Source organism: Oryza sativa, chromosome 11 (genome assembly GCF_034140825.1).
Source record: "Oryza sativa Japonica Group chromosome 11, ASM3414082v1".
Lineage (NCBI taxonomy): Eukaryota > Viridiplantae > Streptophyta > Magnoliopsida > Poales > Poaceae > Oryza > Oryza sativa.
Window position 1 is genome coordinate 24822356 of NC_089045.1, and position 18483 is coordinate 24840838.

Genomic DNA, 18483 nt, shown 5'->3' on the forward strand with positions numbered 1-18483 from the left:
ACTGATGCTCTGGAGTCTGGATGAACAACGCAGGCCATTGGTCCAAAGTGTCTTGTGTATTTTTTTTCTGCTGGAAGACTAGATGACCTTATTATACTGTTATTTGTATTTGCTGGCTGCCGTTATTCCGTACTTTTGGCAAAATCCATGAAACTTACAAGCCTCGATCCTTGGCTGGAGTTTTTAAGAACACTGCTGGTCCTTTTCTTATCTGATGATATGTGAGGATGAAGAAAATTCTTGTCTATAGCAATGGTTGATGACCAGTGATTAGGATCAAACTATTCCAGAACCCATTTTGTAATTAAGTTTAGTACAAATCACAAAAGTAAAGCAAGAGGTTATGTCTGTTGTGGAATAATTTGTTTCCATTGCAGGATCAACCTACGTTACCATGAATGGTAGTAGTCTGATTGTTCAATATGGCAGAATATGTATAATTGAAAATTACTGAAAATAGGTGCAGTGAATTACCTACCTTGTAATTTGCCTTAATTATATGGCATAATTTGAATTAAAACTCCCATTAAACTGATTATTTTTTCTAACACAAAATTTTAGTCATTTATTTGAAAAATATTAAGGATCGTAGCGTTAGCACGGGTATATTACTAGTAGATGATATGAAAAAAAGTAGAAATGGTCTCTCGCAAAAGAGCCTATTTCGTGGAAAAGCTCCAAGCAAACCGTCATAGCATCATCGACGATGTATGCCGAGTTTGTAGCTAGTTATGAGGCCACAGGGCAGACAAAATGGTTAAAGAAGTTTGTACCCAGGTTGAAAGTGGTCGACAGTACTCAAAGGCCACACTTAAGATGTACTGCGACAATGAGCCAGTAGTGTTTTATGCTCACAACAATAAGTCAAGTGGTGCTGCCAAACACATTGACATTAAGTTTTATGTTGTGAAAGAGAAAATCCAAGATCAGACAATTAGTCTCGAGCATATAAGAATAAAGGAGATGTTAGCGGATCCGCTTACAAAAGGCTTACCACCCAGTGTGTTCAGAGAACACTTAGCTAGCATGGGTTTATAAGAAAACCTATGATCCTTGGATTACAAAAGGCCCTAGTATTTATTTCTAGATGGGGAGGTGCATTGTAGTCGTTGCGTCTGATGGTTTAGTGGTGACTGTCATGATGAAGCGTGCTCTATACATCAATCTATTTAGACGTAAATGATAATTAATAGAATGTTATAGTTGCGATCTCTGAGGGGATCGAGAAACTAATCCTCCCCACTCTGCCTACGCTCCCTGATTGGGGGCACCAGCTGTTCGTGGCTGTAGGCCCCTCTCACGCAGCGCAATACAAAAAGGGGGGAGTCATCGGGCACGCAAACCAACGTTTGCCGTGCACACACGCTCCCACACAAAACCCTAGCAAACCCACCGATCCGGGATAGGCGCTGAAGTGAGGGGAAGTCCGCCGCCGGCCGTCGCCACTGCCGTCGTCCACACCATCACCATCGTCCACAAGCCCATCACAAGGCCACCGCCACACCGTCGTCATGGCCGCTTCAACCTTTTAAGGCGAAGGTATGTGTCTCTCTCTCTCCTCGTTCACTCACAAAAGTCATGTCTATTTATTGCTATATGCTAGAGATCAACCCCTAGATCCGCACCTAGAAATCCTAGAATTCTAACAAAATCTACACAATAAGAAATTTATATACTTGGGTCATGTTTGCGTGTTGTCTCTCTTAAGGAGAATCCAGACAGACTAGGAAGCATTTTTTTTACAGGTTGAAGCCCTCCTTCAAGTTATAGCCATATATCCTATCAGGTGGCTTGTTTCTTTATTGCTAGGGCTAAGTTCAATTTATCCCCCTCAACAAAAATTTACCTCTCAACTATAAAAACGGACAAATTACATTCCTCAACTATTTAATCATGAAACTATTATATCTTGCGAAGTTTGGCCAGCGAGGAAAGGCATATGGCAGGTCAAATGGTTTGGCAAGGATGGAGATTGTTTTGGAAAGATATTTTGCGCCATACATGCTAAATTTCGGCATAGAGAGCCAAATAACAACGGCTCTTGGAGATGCTCTTAATTTGTGCTAACAATCCTGATTGGAAGAAAAAAAATTCCGCTTAGATGGCACTCTATTTAATAATTTAATTGGTTTAAAGGTGTGTATATATTTATATCCGTGTTAATGTATCCTCATCCAATAATAACAATATAATTGAGTTTGTCTTGTACAACTAGTTATACCTTTTACTATTTTCATGGTATATTATGATTAAAATCCATGATATATTTTATGTACTGGAAACTATATAAAACAGGACAAAGACTTATACTACATTCTAGTTATTAGGAGGGAGTATCCGTTCAGTATTTGACGGTAAAGATTCAATTAAACTTTTAAAATTTAACCATCAATAAATTTTCAAATACCTAATTATAAAACAAAAGAAATAATATACATTAATTTGTTTGGAAAATGTACCATTGATGGTCCCAATTTAAAATATTTGGCCGAATCTTACCGCAAACGTTGTCAAATACTCGTGATTAAGAGTAACAAAAAAGCAAGTGAATTTGCAATTTTGAAGGGTATTTACGTAATTAGACAACTTGCTAGGGGCAATATTGGAATCAGGGTACTTATATAAGTACACGCTCCTTCGCTCGCTGCGTGCACTGCGCCTCCGCATTTCTCGCCTCGCCCACCCCCACACGCAACCGACCGACCCATCCTTACCACCCACCCCACCCCACGCTCCCCTCCTCCGCGGGCTTGGCATTTCAACAAACACCTCGCGTGCACCTCCCTCGCCGCCACCTCCTCGCCGCGCGCCGCCTCCCACTCCTCCTCCTCCCGGCCTCCGCGCGCCACCGGCCTCGGCAGCTCCCCGTGGGACGCGGGGGAACAAGACGAGCCCGAGCAGGAGCAGGAGCAACATGGACTGGGACAGCGCCACCCCCGGCTTCCGCGCGCGGGTGAAGGACCTCACCGGGCCACTCCCGGCCGAGCGGGAAGGGGTTGACGTCAAGGAGGAGAGGCTCCATGAAGCGGTGGAGCTCGCCGTCGACTTCCACTCGGCGCTCGCGTACCACGTCGTGGGATACGTGCGCGCCGCGCTCGGGGAGGACGAGTTGGCGCTCGATTCCCTTCGCCTCGCCAGGGATCTCGCCCCCAGCGACCTCGGCATCGCCTTCACCCTCGCCAAGAGGTACGCCGCTAGGGAGCAGTTTGATCTGGCGGTGGAAGCGTGCCAACGCGCGCTCGGCCGAGGTGACGCTGATCTCGTCGACCCGCAGCTAAACGCCGTCTTCGAGTCCCGCCACTTGGAGCCGAGCAAAGAGGCGCGGATCTCCACTGCTAAGAATGGCCTCAAGCAACTCCTTATCTCCGCCTTGTCGAAGATCGCCATCCCGATGGCCCGAGATCGTTGGAACGGCATGAGCGAGGAGACGCGCCGCAGTTTCCTGACAGTGGGTATTGACGAGATGGTAGCATACTGCTGTGCTAAGCCGTCTGACGAGTGTCAGATGAGTGCTCTCACTGGTGCACTGGACTTTGTGAAGGACAATAGAGAATGGATCTGCTGGCTGTGCCCTCAATGCGAAATGACTTTCCTCACTGCGAAGACCTTCCAGTTGCATGTTGAGGATGATGAGTTCTCCCGGTCCCAGGAGTTCAAAGAATCGCTGTTGTTTGTGCCGGAGAGGATATCTGATGAACAGACAGAGTTTATTAAGTGTTGGACTCTGCCATCTGATGTCAATCCTACTGAAGAAGCTGAGGGAGAAAAGATCTTGACCAAGATCAAGAGTACATTTCAGTACCTCAAGGATAAGAAGGCTCTATCTGTTGATCTTTTTGACAACCTGATCAAATTCACGAAAAACCGGATTGAAGAAGCTGTTACCCAAAATTATAGCTGCATTACTTCTCTGGACCCTGGAGGGCTTCTGTTGCTGGGGACTTATCTGGATTTGCTTCGATTGAGGGTTGGTGATGCCGAGCAGGATAGCCGTGATAATTTTGGTGGGGGAGTTGTTCAAGACGCTTGCGTTCTATCTATAGGTACTGATGAGAATGTGCTAAGAATTACTGATGGTTCTAGCAATCAAGATGCTCTGTTTAGCTGGCTATCTAGACCTTCAAGACAAGACCCATTTACATCATGGGACAACATGAGGCAAGCCTGTCTAGATAAGGGAACTCATGCCCTTGGAAAGTTGAATGGAAGGGCCGCTGCATTGATAGAGAAAGTTAATCTGAAACGTGGCTTAACAGCGACGCAGACTTATGAAGCTTATTTTGGTGAAAAGGTTCCTTTTACTATATCCTGAATTTCTGTTTGCTCAATATCCTTTCAGATAGTGTTTGGACCTTCCTGACCAATCTTTTAAGCTTGGCTGTAAAATGTGCAGGCTAAAATAGATATTGAGATCATGCAATTGGTTGCCGAAGTTGATAATTTGAAGAAAAACCTCTTGGAAGTCTGCACTTATGATTATCGTGAAATCATTTTACCAGCTATGAAAGATTTCCTATGGGTTAGTCTAGTTCTTGTATGTTATTTGACTTTGATAAATAATACTACTTTGCTTATCATTGTTTTCATGGTTGCACTCATGCAGGCTAAACTGTGTAATGTTCCACCTAAAGGGGTCTCAAGTTCTGAGGGTGATAAAGTTTCTGAGGCAAGTATTGAAAACAGAGATCCAGTTCAAGAAGATATTAATGTAAGTTGTAACACGAACATGATGTTCTTTCTTTACTCTGAAGATATATCAGCTTTGATTAGTTTCACTTAATCATCTTTGCATGATTGTATGCTTAACAGGCAGGTCTCAATATCATCAGTCCTGAATCAGTCTTACAAGAAGATGATGGAAAAGCTACCGAGGACAATCTACAGGGTGGAGATTCAACTGTGCCCGACTGTAATGGTGTCGAAGAGCTTCCAGGCGATAGTAAAGTAATTAACGGTTCAATATTTTCTTACTTAAAAAAATAACAGTATCATCGTGCTTTAGCTTCTCATTCACTGCATGCACTGGCTTAGTTTCATTTCATGCTTTACAGTACTGAACAAAGAAAAATGTTCTGATTTTAGGTACTGCAATCTGGCAAGAAGCTTGAGTTGCCTCCAAGAGCTAACACAAGGTAAGCATGCTTATGTTGGGTGTAGCTTGCTTCCTTGAAATTGTTATTTGCTGGATTTCGCTCTTGTTTTAGACTATAGCTTTCTGGACTTGTTCCACTATATTATGTTCCCATTTTCCTATTTAATGTATTTTCTGTAAAGTTTATTGAGCTTTCTGTTATGCTTTTGACCCAGTGAGTATATCTCATATCACCATGATATATATATCCAATGATGTATATATCCATGTCTAAGGGTTATCTCAATATTTTTTTCTGAAAGAAAATCGGTAGTTCTGCCTTATCAATTAAGGGGGAGAAAGATAGGGACGACTACAGAGTTCAGTTTACAAGTTTTGCAAAGAAGAAAACCAACTAATACTAACTGTTAACAAACTACCCTAATTAAAAGGAACGGATGAGAAGGTTCTCTGGCACAAATCTGTTTGACACCAGCTGTTACAAACTACCCTAATTAAAAGGAACGGATAAGAAGGTTCTCTGGCTCAATCTGTTCGACAGTATTGCTATATATATCGAGTCTAGGTCCTGCTTGACAAACTTTGCATCTTTTGGATCGCTATATACAAAAAACTTAGGGCCTTCAGGAGTTCTTCTGCGCAGTCTCTCCTTTGCACGGGAGAAGATTCGAACGTGGGGGAGTCCAGCATAGATAGGGAACCTATCTTGATTTCCAGACAGCAAGAATCGTGAGTAAATCCCATATGTACCATGTGCAGCTGCCTGCATGGATCTGGTTATACCTAAAGGGAAGGAGTCCGATGGAAAGGGCATCGCTGCACCTAGCAAATTTATCTTGGTCATTTGTATATCAATTACTTGCTGATGATTGAATCCGACTGGAATACGTATAATTAATGGGGCTGTTCATCCAAACAGTACATTGATGGGCTACATTGAGTAAATAATGAATTCAGTCAGTTTTCCTACTTTGAGTCTGGGTCGCCCAAGTAGAGGCATGGTACAACTCAAAAGGGCTCAATACTTCTATACTATATAATAGGTACTCTTAGGTGCGTAGGAGCATATGCTTTGTAGTATTTGACAGATTACAGCCCAAATTTCAAAATTATATTTGAGAGGGATTTGCTTGGATTCTGAATGTTTTTTCAAAACAGACTTACAAGTTCTTGGCCAAAACTTGTGGAGAGTAACCTAATTTTACAATTGCAACCGTAATTTGTGCTTGAATCCAGGTGTTTTTGCTTACTGGTTTTTCATTCTGATGGTTTGGTTGGATGATATAGGAGCAAGTGGCATCGTTGTTTGTTTAATGTGTTTGTAAAATTTGCATCATTAGTTATCTTATTCCGATGGTTTAGGTAAATTTAGATTCCCCTGAATAAGTGCTAGGGATTAAAATATGATCCAGAAGGGTATTCCGAGTGTAACTTTTCGGCATCAACAATATTTTACTAGAGAAAATTTGAATGCCCTCCCTGTCTCCCTCTGGAATATTTAGTGCACCAAATGTCCACACTGTTAGATTAATTTCTTCATATTCATGAACCTGCATGGGGAGCCATGTGTTATTTTTTTTAAATGTGAAACAGGAGGGAAGCGCCTATCATCTGTTTGCATATTCCTGGTCCTTCATTAACACAGGACATGTTACTAACTGCATGTATGTTTGGCACAGCACCTTGGGAAGCTCAGAGACTCCTATGGAAAAGGAAAACAAGACTTCCTCACCATCTGGTATATGTTTATTATATTTTTTCTATATCTTATGTCATCCAGAATACCATGGTAACCACATGTGGTTGTAGGCTTGTACCCATTGTATTTCAGTATTTCACATCCACTGTGGACTATACAAAATAAAATGATGTGCTTTACCTGATGGACTGTCATGAAATTCTAGCGACCACTATCTAATGCATCGCTATTCATAAGAAACTTCCTGCCATTCTCTCACCAGTCACCAGTGAAAACACTCATTTGTTCTGGCTGGGAAAATCTTGTAAGCAGATTACTCTGGCTCAAATGAAGGGAGTGCAAACATTTCGAGCAATGGAGTAACTGGAACTGCCTATCCAAATAGTGAAAATGAACTAAAGTCCTTGTTTTCGGCTCTCCTGGTAACTCCTTTGTGACTCTCCAGATTCTCTTATTTACCTATTATTTTATGATGTTTCTCATAGCCTCCAAACACCCATGCAGTCATTGTGGCACTTAAGGCCCTTCACTGATAAGTTCATGAAGAAAGCACCGCTTTATCCTCATTTTGGAGTTTCTGGAAAAGATCGGAATTGTATGCTGTGCTACTTGTTCCATAGTTTCAATGCTTTTAGTGATAAGAGTGACTCTACAGCAACTTATCGACTGAGCTGTTTGAGACCTTCTTTTATCAAGATTTTAGAAGAGGCGAATGTTTCGTTGAAGGTTTGTCCTTCAGCCTCTTGTGCCTTTTTTTCTGACCTTTTTTTTTCTTGCTATCTCCTGAAAAAGAATAGATCAATAACTTTTCAAATATTATTTTCTTCACTTATAACTCACTAGAAAGTATAATCAAGAAAAAACTTAATTATAAAAAAACTATATTTGTTTAAATAAACTATTCCTCCATATTGTCAGCACAGAAAATTTGGCTTCACTAATCAGTAGGAATTATCATGATGCAAAATCTTCATTCCAGCATGAACTGGATTGGTTTTAGGCACTACTTATTCCCCAGCTATTGTTACTGTAGTTAGAGAAAAATAGCAAGAAAACATCCCAAATTCCAACTACCTAGCACATTCTAGCAGTCTTCTTTTTTGTCACTGTGGTTTCCAGAACTTGTATGGCGTTAACAATTTTTCTCCAGAACTAGTACAACTTAATAGGGAAAAACAAATCAACTATTAAAATGCTCTATAGACCAAAGGTTCATGTTAAACTTTTTCCCCTCTACCTAAATGATCTTACCTGCTATAAATTCAATTCAAGTCCAAAACAGCATCGCTACTTTTGTTCCTGACCTAATTGCTTTGCTACATCCTAAGTGGATAAACTCTTGCAGAAAGAGCAATTAAATTACTTCTAGAATGAGGATCTTAGCATAAATGTGCAATGTTTCATAATACTAACAATATTTTATTCTGGTTGCAGGAGGAAACAAATTTGGCAGTGAAATATATAGAAATAGTGCTTAACATGGTGCATACATCAGAAACTGCTAAATGTATCAGCAACAACAGTAAAAACATTCTGTACAAAACAACACTCTTCTCCAGTTGTCCTGATCATAGATGCCTCTCGCATGAACTTTTTGGGATGCACAAGAATGCAACAGAGAGCACATATTTTCTCAACGTTGGTGCAAGTGAACTGCGGAATATTGAGGTGTGCTTCAGTGCTTTCTTGTTTCCTTGTTGGATTAGCTTGTTGTAGATAATGCGTTTGTAAACTTTGTCATTTATTAAATTGACTTATGCTTCCTCTCTAGATGAACACTTTTGCCGATGTCATAAAATCTGTCGACAAGAAGTTTCACTGTAATACTGAGAGTAATGCTCACAATCATCCGCCATGTTACTTCACAACTGGTAATGTTGCTTGTTTCAATTAAGACTGAAGTATAATCATGTGACTACATTTACACTATATAGTTGAGAACGTACTGATGGGCAGTGGAAATTAAATGCGGCCGCTTTGGTCTTTTGCACTAACCAAATCAAACCAACTTTACTGGTCTGCAAATGACATCCTTCAGTATAGTCAATGCAACATAAATAACTAGAGATTTTTGACAAATATTATTGGACCGACTAAACACAATAAATCATTATGTAATTCATGTTATGTTCATTTTGTGGTAATTTACACTAAAACTAATTTTGTTCTCTTTGTATATTGCTTTGTCACAGCTTTTGGCTATCCAAGTGAGAATGATAGCCATCTTGTCTCTGGATTACTGGTCAGCATAGCTGCCCCCTTGGACATTAATCCTGTTTATGAAGGCCTGCACTCAGAATGCAAGTATACTATGGTTTCTGCGGTATGTGCAGATCAAAACTTTTATTCTCGGATTCATATTTTTAAATCAATTTGTCCAATATTATATGGCAATGGCCCCAGGACCTGTTCCAGGTTTAAGTCAAATATTAGAAATTTTTCTGTTTACAAAGAGTTTTCCGTTTCAATTTTCTTCCTGATTGAGGTTGATCATCAGGTTTGCTAACAGGTGAGAGCTTGTGTGATTGCATTTAGTGATGCTTTGTTGAGTTCCACTAGTGTTATAGTCTTGGGTATGCAAATTGGACGTGTCTGTATACTCTTGCGAGAGGGTAAAATGGCATGGCATTTGTTACATTTGTACTTATCAGCTGTTGATGTTCTTGCAACCGTCCCAAAAGTGATTTTCCTATAGTTTTGGTCATAAACCATTGATCTTATGAACTTAGCCATGACATTGCAATTCAAACTAGAAAAAACAGGGATTTAGCTGCATTGTTTTGTTGGCATCAAGGTGAAACGCAGAATTTGATTTAGAAAGCAATCAAGCTTAGCCACCTTATCCAGTAGAACGGAATACTAGTACAGGGTATTGGGACATGAAAGGTGGAGCTTATTCTCAATCGAAACTAAGAAGAAGAGGGCACATTTTAACATAGGGGACATGCAAACAATGTCAAGAGCAAATTTGCCGCTCCGCTGTCACATGGGTATTATGCAATTATTTCTTCATTCCGGTTTCTTTTGTTATACACAACATATTGTGTGAACTGAATATTTGATTGGAATAGTTCCGTTGGTTCCCTTGGGTCAATGCCATTGTAGGTAATATAATTAAAATTTCTCCCTCAGGATATTTTGTCCATTTTATTCGTCTCATCACCCTGAAACTTCTTTTCTTTCATAATTTCTTCATAACAGTATACCACCAGCTTGACCAATTACCTTTTTGTCATAGTTATGTTTTTCACCTCTGTAAGTACATAGTTAAAATATACTATTACACAAATGATCAATGCTTGACATACAATCTACTAACATTATCAGGTATTTCGTGCTGAGGGGCGAGATATCTGCCTTGCTCGAGAAGAGGAGAAGTGGCTTGTATATGATAACTCACTCAGGGAAGTCAAGGCAAGTTTGACTCGCATTTATCCTGCATTTTCTTTTGGCCTTTTGCCAGATAACCCCTTTTCATGACGAGACTTTCTCCATGCAGGAATTTGATTCATGGGAGAAAGTGCTTGAAGAATACAGTCGTTCCAGTTTCTGTCCACAGATAATCTTCTTCGAGCGTATCGACCCAGTTTCAGAGGCCGCGGGCACAGAAGTCACAGTCTAGACAACTGCTTACAGTTCTACCTGGAAACCGAATCAGGGGGCTATTTTTGATGGCTGAGTAATCACCTTTTTAGTTAGAATACAGATAGCTTGATGACGCAAAGCTGAATTTTCTGTCATGTACTGTCGATATGGCTTTCGTCTCTATATGCCTTGTCCTTAGCTTTACAGTTCTACTACCAGATATCATACGCAGCGCAGGGTAGTAAGTATTCCAGTTATGCACTACTTTTAGGATGATATACCAGGTATCTTAATTACTTCGAAACAGCTTTTCTTGAGTCCAGTTCTTGCACGAGTGTGGCCTTGGGACTGTTGCTGTGATTGAGAATTGGTCCTTGATCAGTTGATCCTTCCCTGCAGCGAAAAGTTTTTTTAAAAAAAATGTTTGATGTGGCTATAGAATTGTAGGTTACCATTGAATGAGGCAGTCCTCTGATCCTCTCCCTGGAGCACACCAGGGATTGCAACCGTTGCTGAATCTTTGTTCTGATGCTGATTGTGCTTTGAGATCATCACACCGGCGTGGCACATACGTTCATGTCGTATATACTGGAGTTTACATAATTTGCTTGGCGAGATCGACACTTTTTTGCTGACCTTGATCATCTAGGCTAGAAGAAAGGTATCCCTGTCGTTTGTTTGTTCTTTCTGGTTGCTACATGCTCCTGCAAAATTGCAAATACCGTGATTGCCAGAATGAATGTTGTGGGCTTACAATGAGTAGAGACCAGATATCCTATTCTCCTGTGCTTTTATGGGGCACAATCATGTAGTATATAGTCTATATACCAACTTGTGTGTCGTCTATTTCTTCTTCTGGTTGCGTTGTAGAATTGCAATTTTTGCCACTACCGTGATTGCCGTACCAGGGATTTTTGGGTTTATAACAATATATTATCTGAAAGCAAAATGCACTGCGAAATGAACGATATGACAAAATGCACTGCAAAATATACAGTATGATTTGCGTCGTTGATGTCCGAAAGGTTGCTGGACTCGATCACGACGAGCATTGAGCGAGGGAAACGGCTGGTTCACCCGGGCTGGAGGTAGGGGTGAAAACGGGTCGGGTTCGGTCGGATCTCATCCTTTCCGTATCCTAACCCACATTTTAAAATAGGGATCGGGTCGGGCACGGATATTATCGGATACGAATACAAGCACGGATAATGTCGGGATTAAATACGGAACAAATACGTACCAAGTCGGATACGAACACTATCGGTTACGAATCCTTATTCGGATATCAAATCAAAGCAATAACCATATATACCACATAGGCAATAGTCGTTCAATCATTCCATATACGTATAATATGAATATATATTAGAGACTTAGGGAATGGTAATACCTATCAGCACAACAGAACCAAAGTAGGCGTACAGACTCAAATACTCAATGGTGTAGACCATAGTTCACGGTTCAGCATTTTGCTTTACGTTGTTGCTCCTCCACACTTGTAACTTTGTCCTTGACACAGATACTAGTGTTTGCATTACCACTAGCCATTCTATCCTAATCCTATAGCCAAACAGTAAAAGTAAAATAAAACACTGAACTTCAAGTCGTAAGGTGATGTTGATAAAGCAATAAAACACTGAACTTTTGCTCACCTGGATGAGCTGCTGAGAGGTGACTACCGGAAGAGATGGTCGGCGCCTCGGCGGTGGTAGGCGGGGCCTTGCGACGGTGGTCGGCGGCGGTCAACAGCGGCCAGCGGCCAGCGGGCGCGGGCGCGCAGCAGCGTAGCCACTAGCAGCTAGCACAGCGCCTAGCGGCTAGCATGCACGACGCCGGCGGCGGCGCCGGCTGTGCGCCTGTGCCTCAGTGCCAGTGGTTGGTTGCTCGCGTGCGGCATGCGGCGCCCTCAGGCTGATGCCTGCTCGTCTCCCTGGTGGTTGTAGCAGTTCGGGTCATATACGGGTAGTTAACCGGCTAATACCCGCATAATTTACCGGATACTCTGTATCCGTCAGATACTATCCTCCCGAACCCGATCTCGTATCCGCTAGAAAAAATTCGTATTTGAATCCGATATCCGTGAAAGTACTCGGGTACCCGAATTTTTGACCCAAATTTATCCCAGATTAATACGGGCGGGCGGCGGACGGGAAATACCCGCCCCGTTTTCACCCCTAGCTGGAGGCAGACGCATGAACAGACCTTCAGGATTTAGATGCTGAGATTCAATTGCTAAGTAGTCGCTGGTGCGAATCTAGATTTTAGCTTCTAGATTCTATAGTTACACATTCTCAAAATTTAGATGAGAATCTTAACCATTTGGAAGAGCAACCTGGAAATCTACAAGTTACGAGAAACTATCATAAATAGAACCTCAATCTACCACCATCCTGGATATTTGCACAGTTGCACTCAATCTACCATCGTGTTTACCATTGTGTTGACGGTTCTAGTCCCGAGCATTTTGTTCAGGTCCTCATCGGTTGCCTATTCCCTAATAAGCCAAAACTTTTTATTAGGAAATAAAATTTATAATTTATAAGTAAAAATTTTATATACATGTTTTAGCAACTTAAAAACTAGGGTAATTTAGAACCATGCCATTATAATTTTGCAAAGTTTGAGATATGCCATCGGTATCTCAATGACATGCAAGATCTACATGAGTCAATGACATGTGGGTTAGGATGGCATATCTCAAATTTTGCAAAATTATAATGGCATGGTTTCAATTTTCCCTAAAAACTAATGCTATTAAAATTATCGTAAAATCAACTTTAAAACTAAATTTAAAATTTAAAATTTTAGTTTTGGCTTTATCTATTACTCCAGCCAACGGAGCTATCAGTTTTACTTATCTCCAAAACAAAATCTGGTGCAGGAAGCCAGGAATATCTCTCTGCGGTTCGAGCCTTGGGCCCCGTAGGCCCAAGTCCATCCTCCCCCTACCGCTGCCCCCTATAAGTACACGTCACCTTTGCCATCTAGACATCCACGATTCCACGCCTCATTAGTCATTAAACCCTCTTCTATCCCCCCACACCACCGCTTCCCCCCAATCGCCGCCGCTCGCCGCTCGCCGCTCGCCGCCGCCGTCGCCTCGCCTCCTCGCTCCAACCGCTTCGCCGCCGGCGAGCGGGTTTGACCCCTCCTGCGCCGCACACCTCGGCCGCGCTGCGATCCCTTCCTCCCGCTCTCCGCACACGCCTCGACCTCGCCGCGGCATTTCGACGAGCACCACGCGCGCTAGCAAAAGCAGCCCCCGCGATCGATCGATGGCCAACGACGGCAAGGACGTGAGGAAGGTGGCTAGGGCGGTGCTGATGCGGGACTACGACGGGGACCACGGGGGGGCGCTGGAGCGCGCCGGGAAGCTCGCGCGCGACCACCCCGGGTCGGCGATCGCGCTCCGGCTCGTCGGGGACCTCAACCACGCCGCGGCGATCAGGGTGCGGAAGGTGATCGAGATCGGTGGGAGTCTGGGCCGCGCCGCGGAGCGGGACGCGAGCGCGCACCTCGCGGCGGCACGCGACGCGCTCTCCGAGGCAAGGCGGCTCGTCCCCGACTGCGTCGGCATCGCCACCGCGCTCGGCGACGTGCTCGTCGGCTCCTCCATGGCCGAAAAAGCGGAGCAAGCGTACACCTCGGCGCTGGCCATCCCACTCCCCGTCGACCCGGCGCTGCACAACGCGGCGTACTGCCTCCACGGCCGGGACCGCACCACCGTGAACGCGAGGGTGAAGGATGCCAGGGAGAAGGCCAACCTCGCCTACGGCCGCTTCAAGAAGAAGGTGGTCGATGAGTGGGTGGCCGAGATGCTCCAATTCCTTCGCGGCGATCTCCTCCGGAAGAACCCGCGCGCGTCGGCGAAGGAGATCCTCAAGGCGCAGCGCGACGCGATGGTGGAGGCGCGCAAGAAGGCGAAGAGCATGGTCGACGCTATGCCGAACTCGGCCCGCGCGCAGTGCTTCCACGGCCTCATGGACCTCAATTTCGTGTACCTCCTCGACGAGGCCATCGACAAGCGGAGCGCCCTGCGGCGGAGCACCCTGGCCATCTTGGACCGCGCCGCGGAGAGGTTCCCCAAATCGTTGGTGATCGCCTCCTTCCGCGCCAAGCTCCTGTACATCCTGGGCGACTACGACGCCGCGGAGCGCGACTGCCGGCGAGGGTACACCATGAAGAATCCCGATGACCCAGCGGATGATTGCATCCCACCTGGTTCCATAGGCGGGGAGAACAAGGGCGACAGGCTGATTACTCATGTCAGCGAGTTCCATGAGCTGATCAACAAGATCGTGAGGACGGCCAATTTGTACTGGAATTCCATGACACAAGAGCAAAGGGGCGAGTTCCTAAGCGTGAGGTTCGATGAACTACAAGAAGACTACAACAAGGTTGATCGATCTTCGTTCACCATGTCGGATGTGCTGAGATTTGGGGAGAAACACAATTCTTACAGGTTCTGGGTTTGTCCCTTGTGTGGTAGTGGTAGCAGTAGCAAGAAGCATACAGACACCGTCTCGCTGTTGTCACACATGTGCAGCAAGCACCAAAGGGCAGTATTGCCGAGGCTGCGGTCAGTTCTAGATCAAGAGCTGGATCGCAGTGCATTTGAAGATGATGAGTACTCTTTCAACAAGGTGATTTTCTCTCAAGATTCTGATCAGCGCAACATTGTCTGCTTCGAAGAGAGAGATCAGATGTTCAAATGGCTGTTTGATAAACCCTCAAGTGGAGTACGAACACTGGCGCTCACTGAATTAATAGAAACAAAACGCAGGACAGGAGCTTTGCTCCTTGACAATATCAAGGAGAAGTTGAAGACTTTGGCTACAGATAAATCTAGTACTGAGGTTTGACATTTTTATATCTAAATGGATCCTTTTTTGCTGGTATTAATTTTACATGAGATCAATTTGTTTATTTGCATTGCAGTTCGCCGAGGCTCTTCCAGGAATCCAGGAATCGTGGATTAAATTTGTTAAAGAAACTGCTGTGGATTATAGAGCACTCATCTTGGCGATTGGAAGATCATTGTTATGGGTTTGTTTATGCTGAATTTGCTTGTTTAGGTTCAGTTATGCAGGTACTTTCTGATAGCATGTGATCACTGAATATTGCCATCACCATTGCAGAGAAAATTAAAGAAATGCATGTCTGAGGACCCAGAAGTAGGTGCTAGGAGGATTAGTGCTGCTGATATTGATGAAGTGTTTGTTATTGTTGCTTATAATTCTGGTAGCAGTGCTGTTGAAGACAAGACAGAAGCTCACATGGTTTGTTTTGTTCATCTTGATATTCTTCTAAAAAATAGTAGCATTTCTCTGCTGAACAATTCCTAATTAATTTGTATTATTGGTTCATTAGTATCTGCCAGTTAACATTAGTACTAGAGCGACAAAATTCTTTTTCAGTCTTAGTATTGTATTATTAGTTGATTCAACAGAAAATAAAATTACTAACACACAAACATTCTTTCAGTCTTCACACTCAGATGCAGCTCAAAAGATGAATGGGAATCATCAAGAAAGGTAATATTATTAGTGTATTTCTATTATTATTTATTTCTTGACAGGACTACCCTGTCTTTTTTAAGGAATTATGTATTTAGCTCTCATTTTGTTCATGTCCAGTATCTACAGAATTTTCTCTCTTTTTTTCATATATGCCGCACTTCAGTATTTTTAAACTTTATTTGTTCATTGATTATGTGCCAATTCATGAGTATACGCTGTATGGAATAAACATACATTATATTGTTCAAGACTTATATACTGAGGTGGCATCATTACACATTTATCCTATAATGAAACGTGTTGGGTTGTGGTGCCTACCGAATAATATGAAGCCCTTTTAGTGTTGCACTGGACTTTCTGAAACATTGGTGTGATAAAGGGAGAAAGTACTTCTTAATATGTAAAACTGAGATGAAATGATAAATCCCTTCTTGTGTCCATGTAAGCATGAGTTCATTTCAGCTTCTATATACTGATTTAAATTTGTAGTATGGTCAAGATCCATGTGGCTAATCTATTAACTGGAAAGAAAAGATTTATACTTCTTTATTTGAGTAGGTAAGACAAACAAACAAGAGTGACATTCTGAAAGGGCAAAACAGAGGCATTATTTAAAATGAAATGGTGTTTCCTTTCAACAATCTAAAAAATTGTGCTGATTTTATCAGAAGTAGGACACACACTCTATTTAAAGCACAAACAGCTATTAGATGAGTGCATCACTATATTCTGATGACCCCCTTCTGTATGAAGCCTTGATTACTAACAAAAGCATATTGATACTAGTACATCACTATATTCTGACATCACATTGGTGATATCTTTCTTATTACTAATAAAAGCATATAGATACATGTGAAACTGATTATCAGGAGAAATAACATCAAACCGTGGTCACCAAAGTTGTTTCCTTTTGAAAGTTTTATTATAGATTCTAGACAATGCACATATATGATTCCCTGAAATTTTGCATCGTTATTCCTCTATTATCATTTATTTCCTCGGACTCTTAGCTTGCAAATTTCATTATTCCTGCAGTGACTTTCATGCTGAAAATAGAAGTTCTGGGACCATTGTCGACATGAAACCACAAGATCCGCCAACCAACATGGAAGGAAATGGAAATAAGCTAGATGAACAGATGGAAAAACTGGATATTGATCCAAATTCTGTCCGATCAAGTGCAATTCCTCAGTCCAGTACACCAAATGGAAATGGTTCCCCCCACATATTAGGTACTGCTTTTTTTATTTAATCAGAATAGAAGCATGGATCATTTATTGATCTTGCTTTCTTGGATTGCATTAATTACTGGTAGTAATGCTATTTAGTTCATATATCCTATCTTTTGCAGATAAAATCATTGATATTGTCATGTGAAAATGACTCTAGCATGCATATGTTTTTTGTGTTATATAAACACGAAACTATATGTAAGCTAAATGATCCTGGGAACAACCTGAAGAAAGTCATCTCTAGGAGGCTGTTAAACAAAATCTTGTGGAACTACGTGGTGCTTTAATTTGGAGTTCAAGTATGGGTCTGTCCATCGTTCCATATGATCTCTTGACAGGATGTTATGCATTATATCTACGCTTGGTGCATAATATAGTGTACTTTATATTGGATTCAGATCTTGTAATAGGGATTTTAATCTTGTCAGACCAAATGTAATATGCATCCACTTGAGCTCTAATGCATGTTATTTTCCAAGTATAGTTGTCAGATGGTGATTGAACTCTTCACTGCACCTGCAGTGCGACATTTTTCATGATCTAACCTATACCTTTTCTAGAGATCCATTTTAATGATTAACGGTATGTGATTAATTGTTTGCACGGTACAATAGTCACATTGCTTACAGGCACTTCCTGTGCAAAAGGTAATAGCGAATTATGATGTACCTATTGGTCAGTACTAAACACAACAGAAACTTCTGTGCTGCTCTAATTTTTGCAACTCTATTCACTTATTCAGTAACGCGGCAAAATATTTGTTTTAACTTGGAAATCTCATAAAGCAGGATCTTCTAGCCAATTTTCAGATGAATCAGCACAAATTTCCATCTATCAAAAAGAGTGTTGATGTTCTCAACCAAAACAGTGAAGACATATTTTTCTTGCATTTGATCATACAGGTACTTGACGGTTGCAGTGTGGTTATGCGTTTTTGACATCACTAGCTAATAATTTCGTTTAATTTGCATCTTGTGCAGACAATGTGGAATTTGAGGCCTTTCAGGGATGATTTTTTAAAGAGGCCACCTGCCAGTTTCCAGTTAAGACATAATGGCTCCTGCTTTTCTGATATATTCTATGACATCTTCTCTGCTTGGGAGAAAAATGATCACCACGAAACATACTATTCACTGACTTCTCTGAAGAACAATTTGTGCCAAACTGTAAATGTTAGAAATATATTTGAAAAGGTATGCTTCTCATACTTTCTTATCATTATGAAGATTTACAGCTTCCCAAACAATATATGGATGTGGCAATTACATTCATTCATTGTATAAAGCACCTCAAACCTTGCATGAAAGACTTCAGTTTTCTTGTCTCAGACCAGAATCAACTTTTGTTTCTTGT

General features: G+C 42.0%; 2 protein-coding genes across 3 annotated transcripts; both read left to right on the forward strand.

Moving 5' to 3' along the window:
- Positions 1-2652: 2652 nt before the first annotated feature.
- LOC4350852 (uncharacterized) lies at positions 2653-10698 on the forward strand. The gene is made up of 13 exons (XM_015760312.3): positions 2653-4291; positions 4394-4519; positions 4604-4708; positions 4810-4944; positions 5083-5132; positions 6772-6830; positions 7104-7213; positions 7296-7517; positions 8226-8459; positions 8563-8662; positions 8984-9114; positions 10119-10205; positions 10291-10698. The coding sequence occupies exons 1-13, from the start codon at positions 2915-2917 to the stop codon at positions 10411-10413; spliced, it is 2859 nt and encodes a 952-aa protein (XP_015615798.1). The 5' UTR covers positions 2653-2914; the 3' UTR covers positions 10414-10698.
- A 2668-nt stretch (positions 10699-13366) lies between these two features.
- Positions 13367-18032, forward strand: LOC4350853 (uncharacterized). 2 transcript variants are annotated; one of them, XM_015760544.3, is made up of 6 exons: positions 13367-15232; positions 15315-15422; positions 15515-15655; positions 15861-15910; positions 16934-17130; positions 17250-17608. In XM_015760544.3, exons 1-6 carry the CDS (start codon positions 13652-13654, stop codon positions 17273-17275), a joined length of 2103 nt encoding a protein of 700 aa, XP_015616030.1. In that variant the 5' UTR covers positions 13367-13651; the 3' UTR covers positions 17276-17608. The 2 variants fall into 2 exon arrangements, with proteins under 2 accessions (XP_015616030.1, XP_066161288.1); XM_066305191.1 differs by lacking the exon at positions 17250-17608 and adding an exon at positions 17919-18032 and having other exon boundaries at positions 13514-15232.
- The last annotated feature ends 451 nt before the right edge of the window (positions 18033-18483 follow it).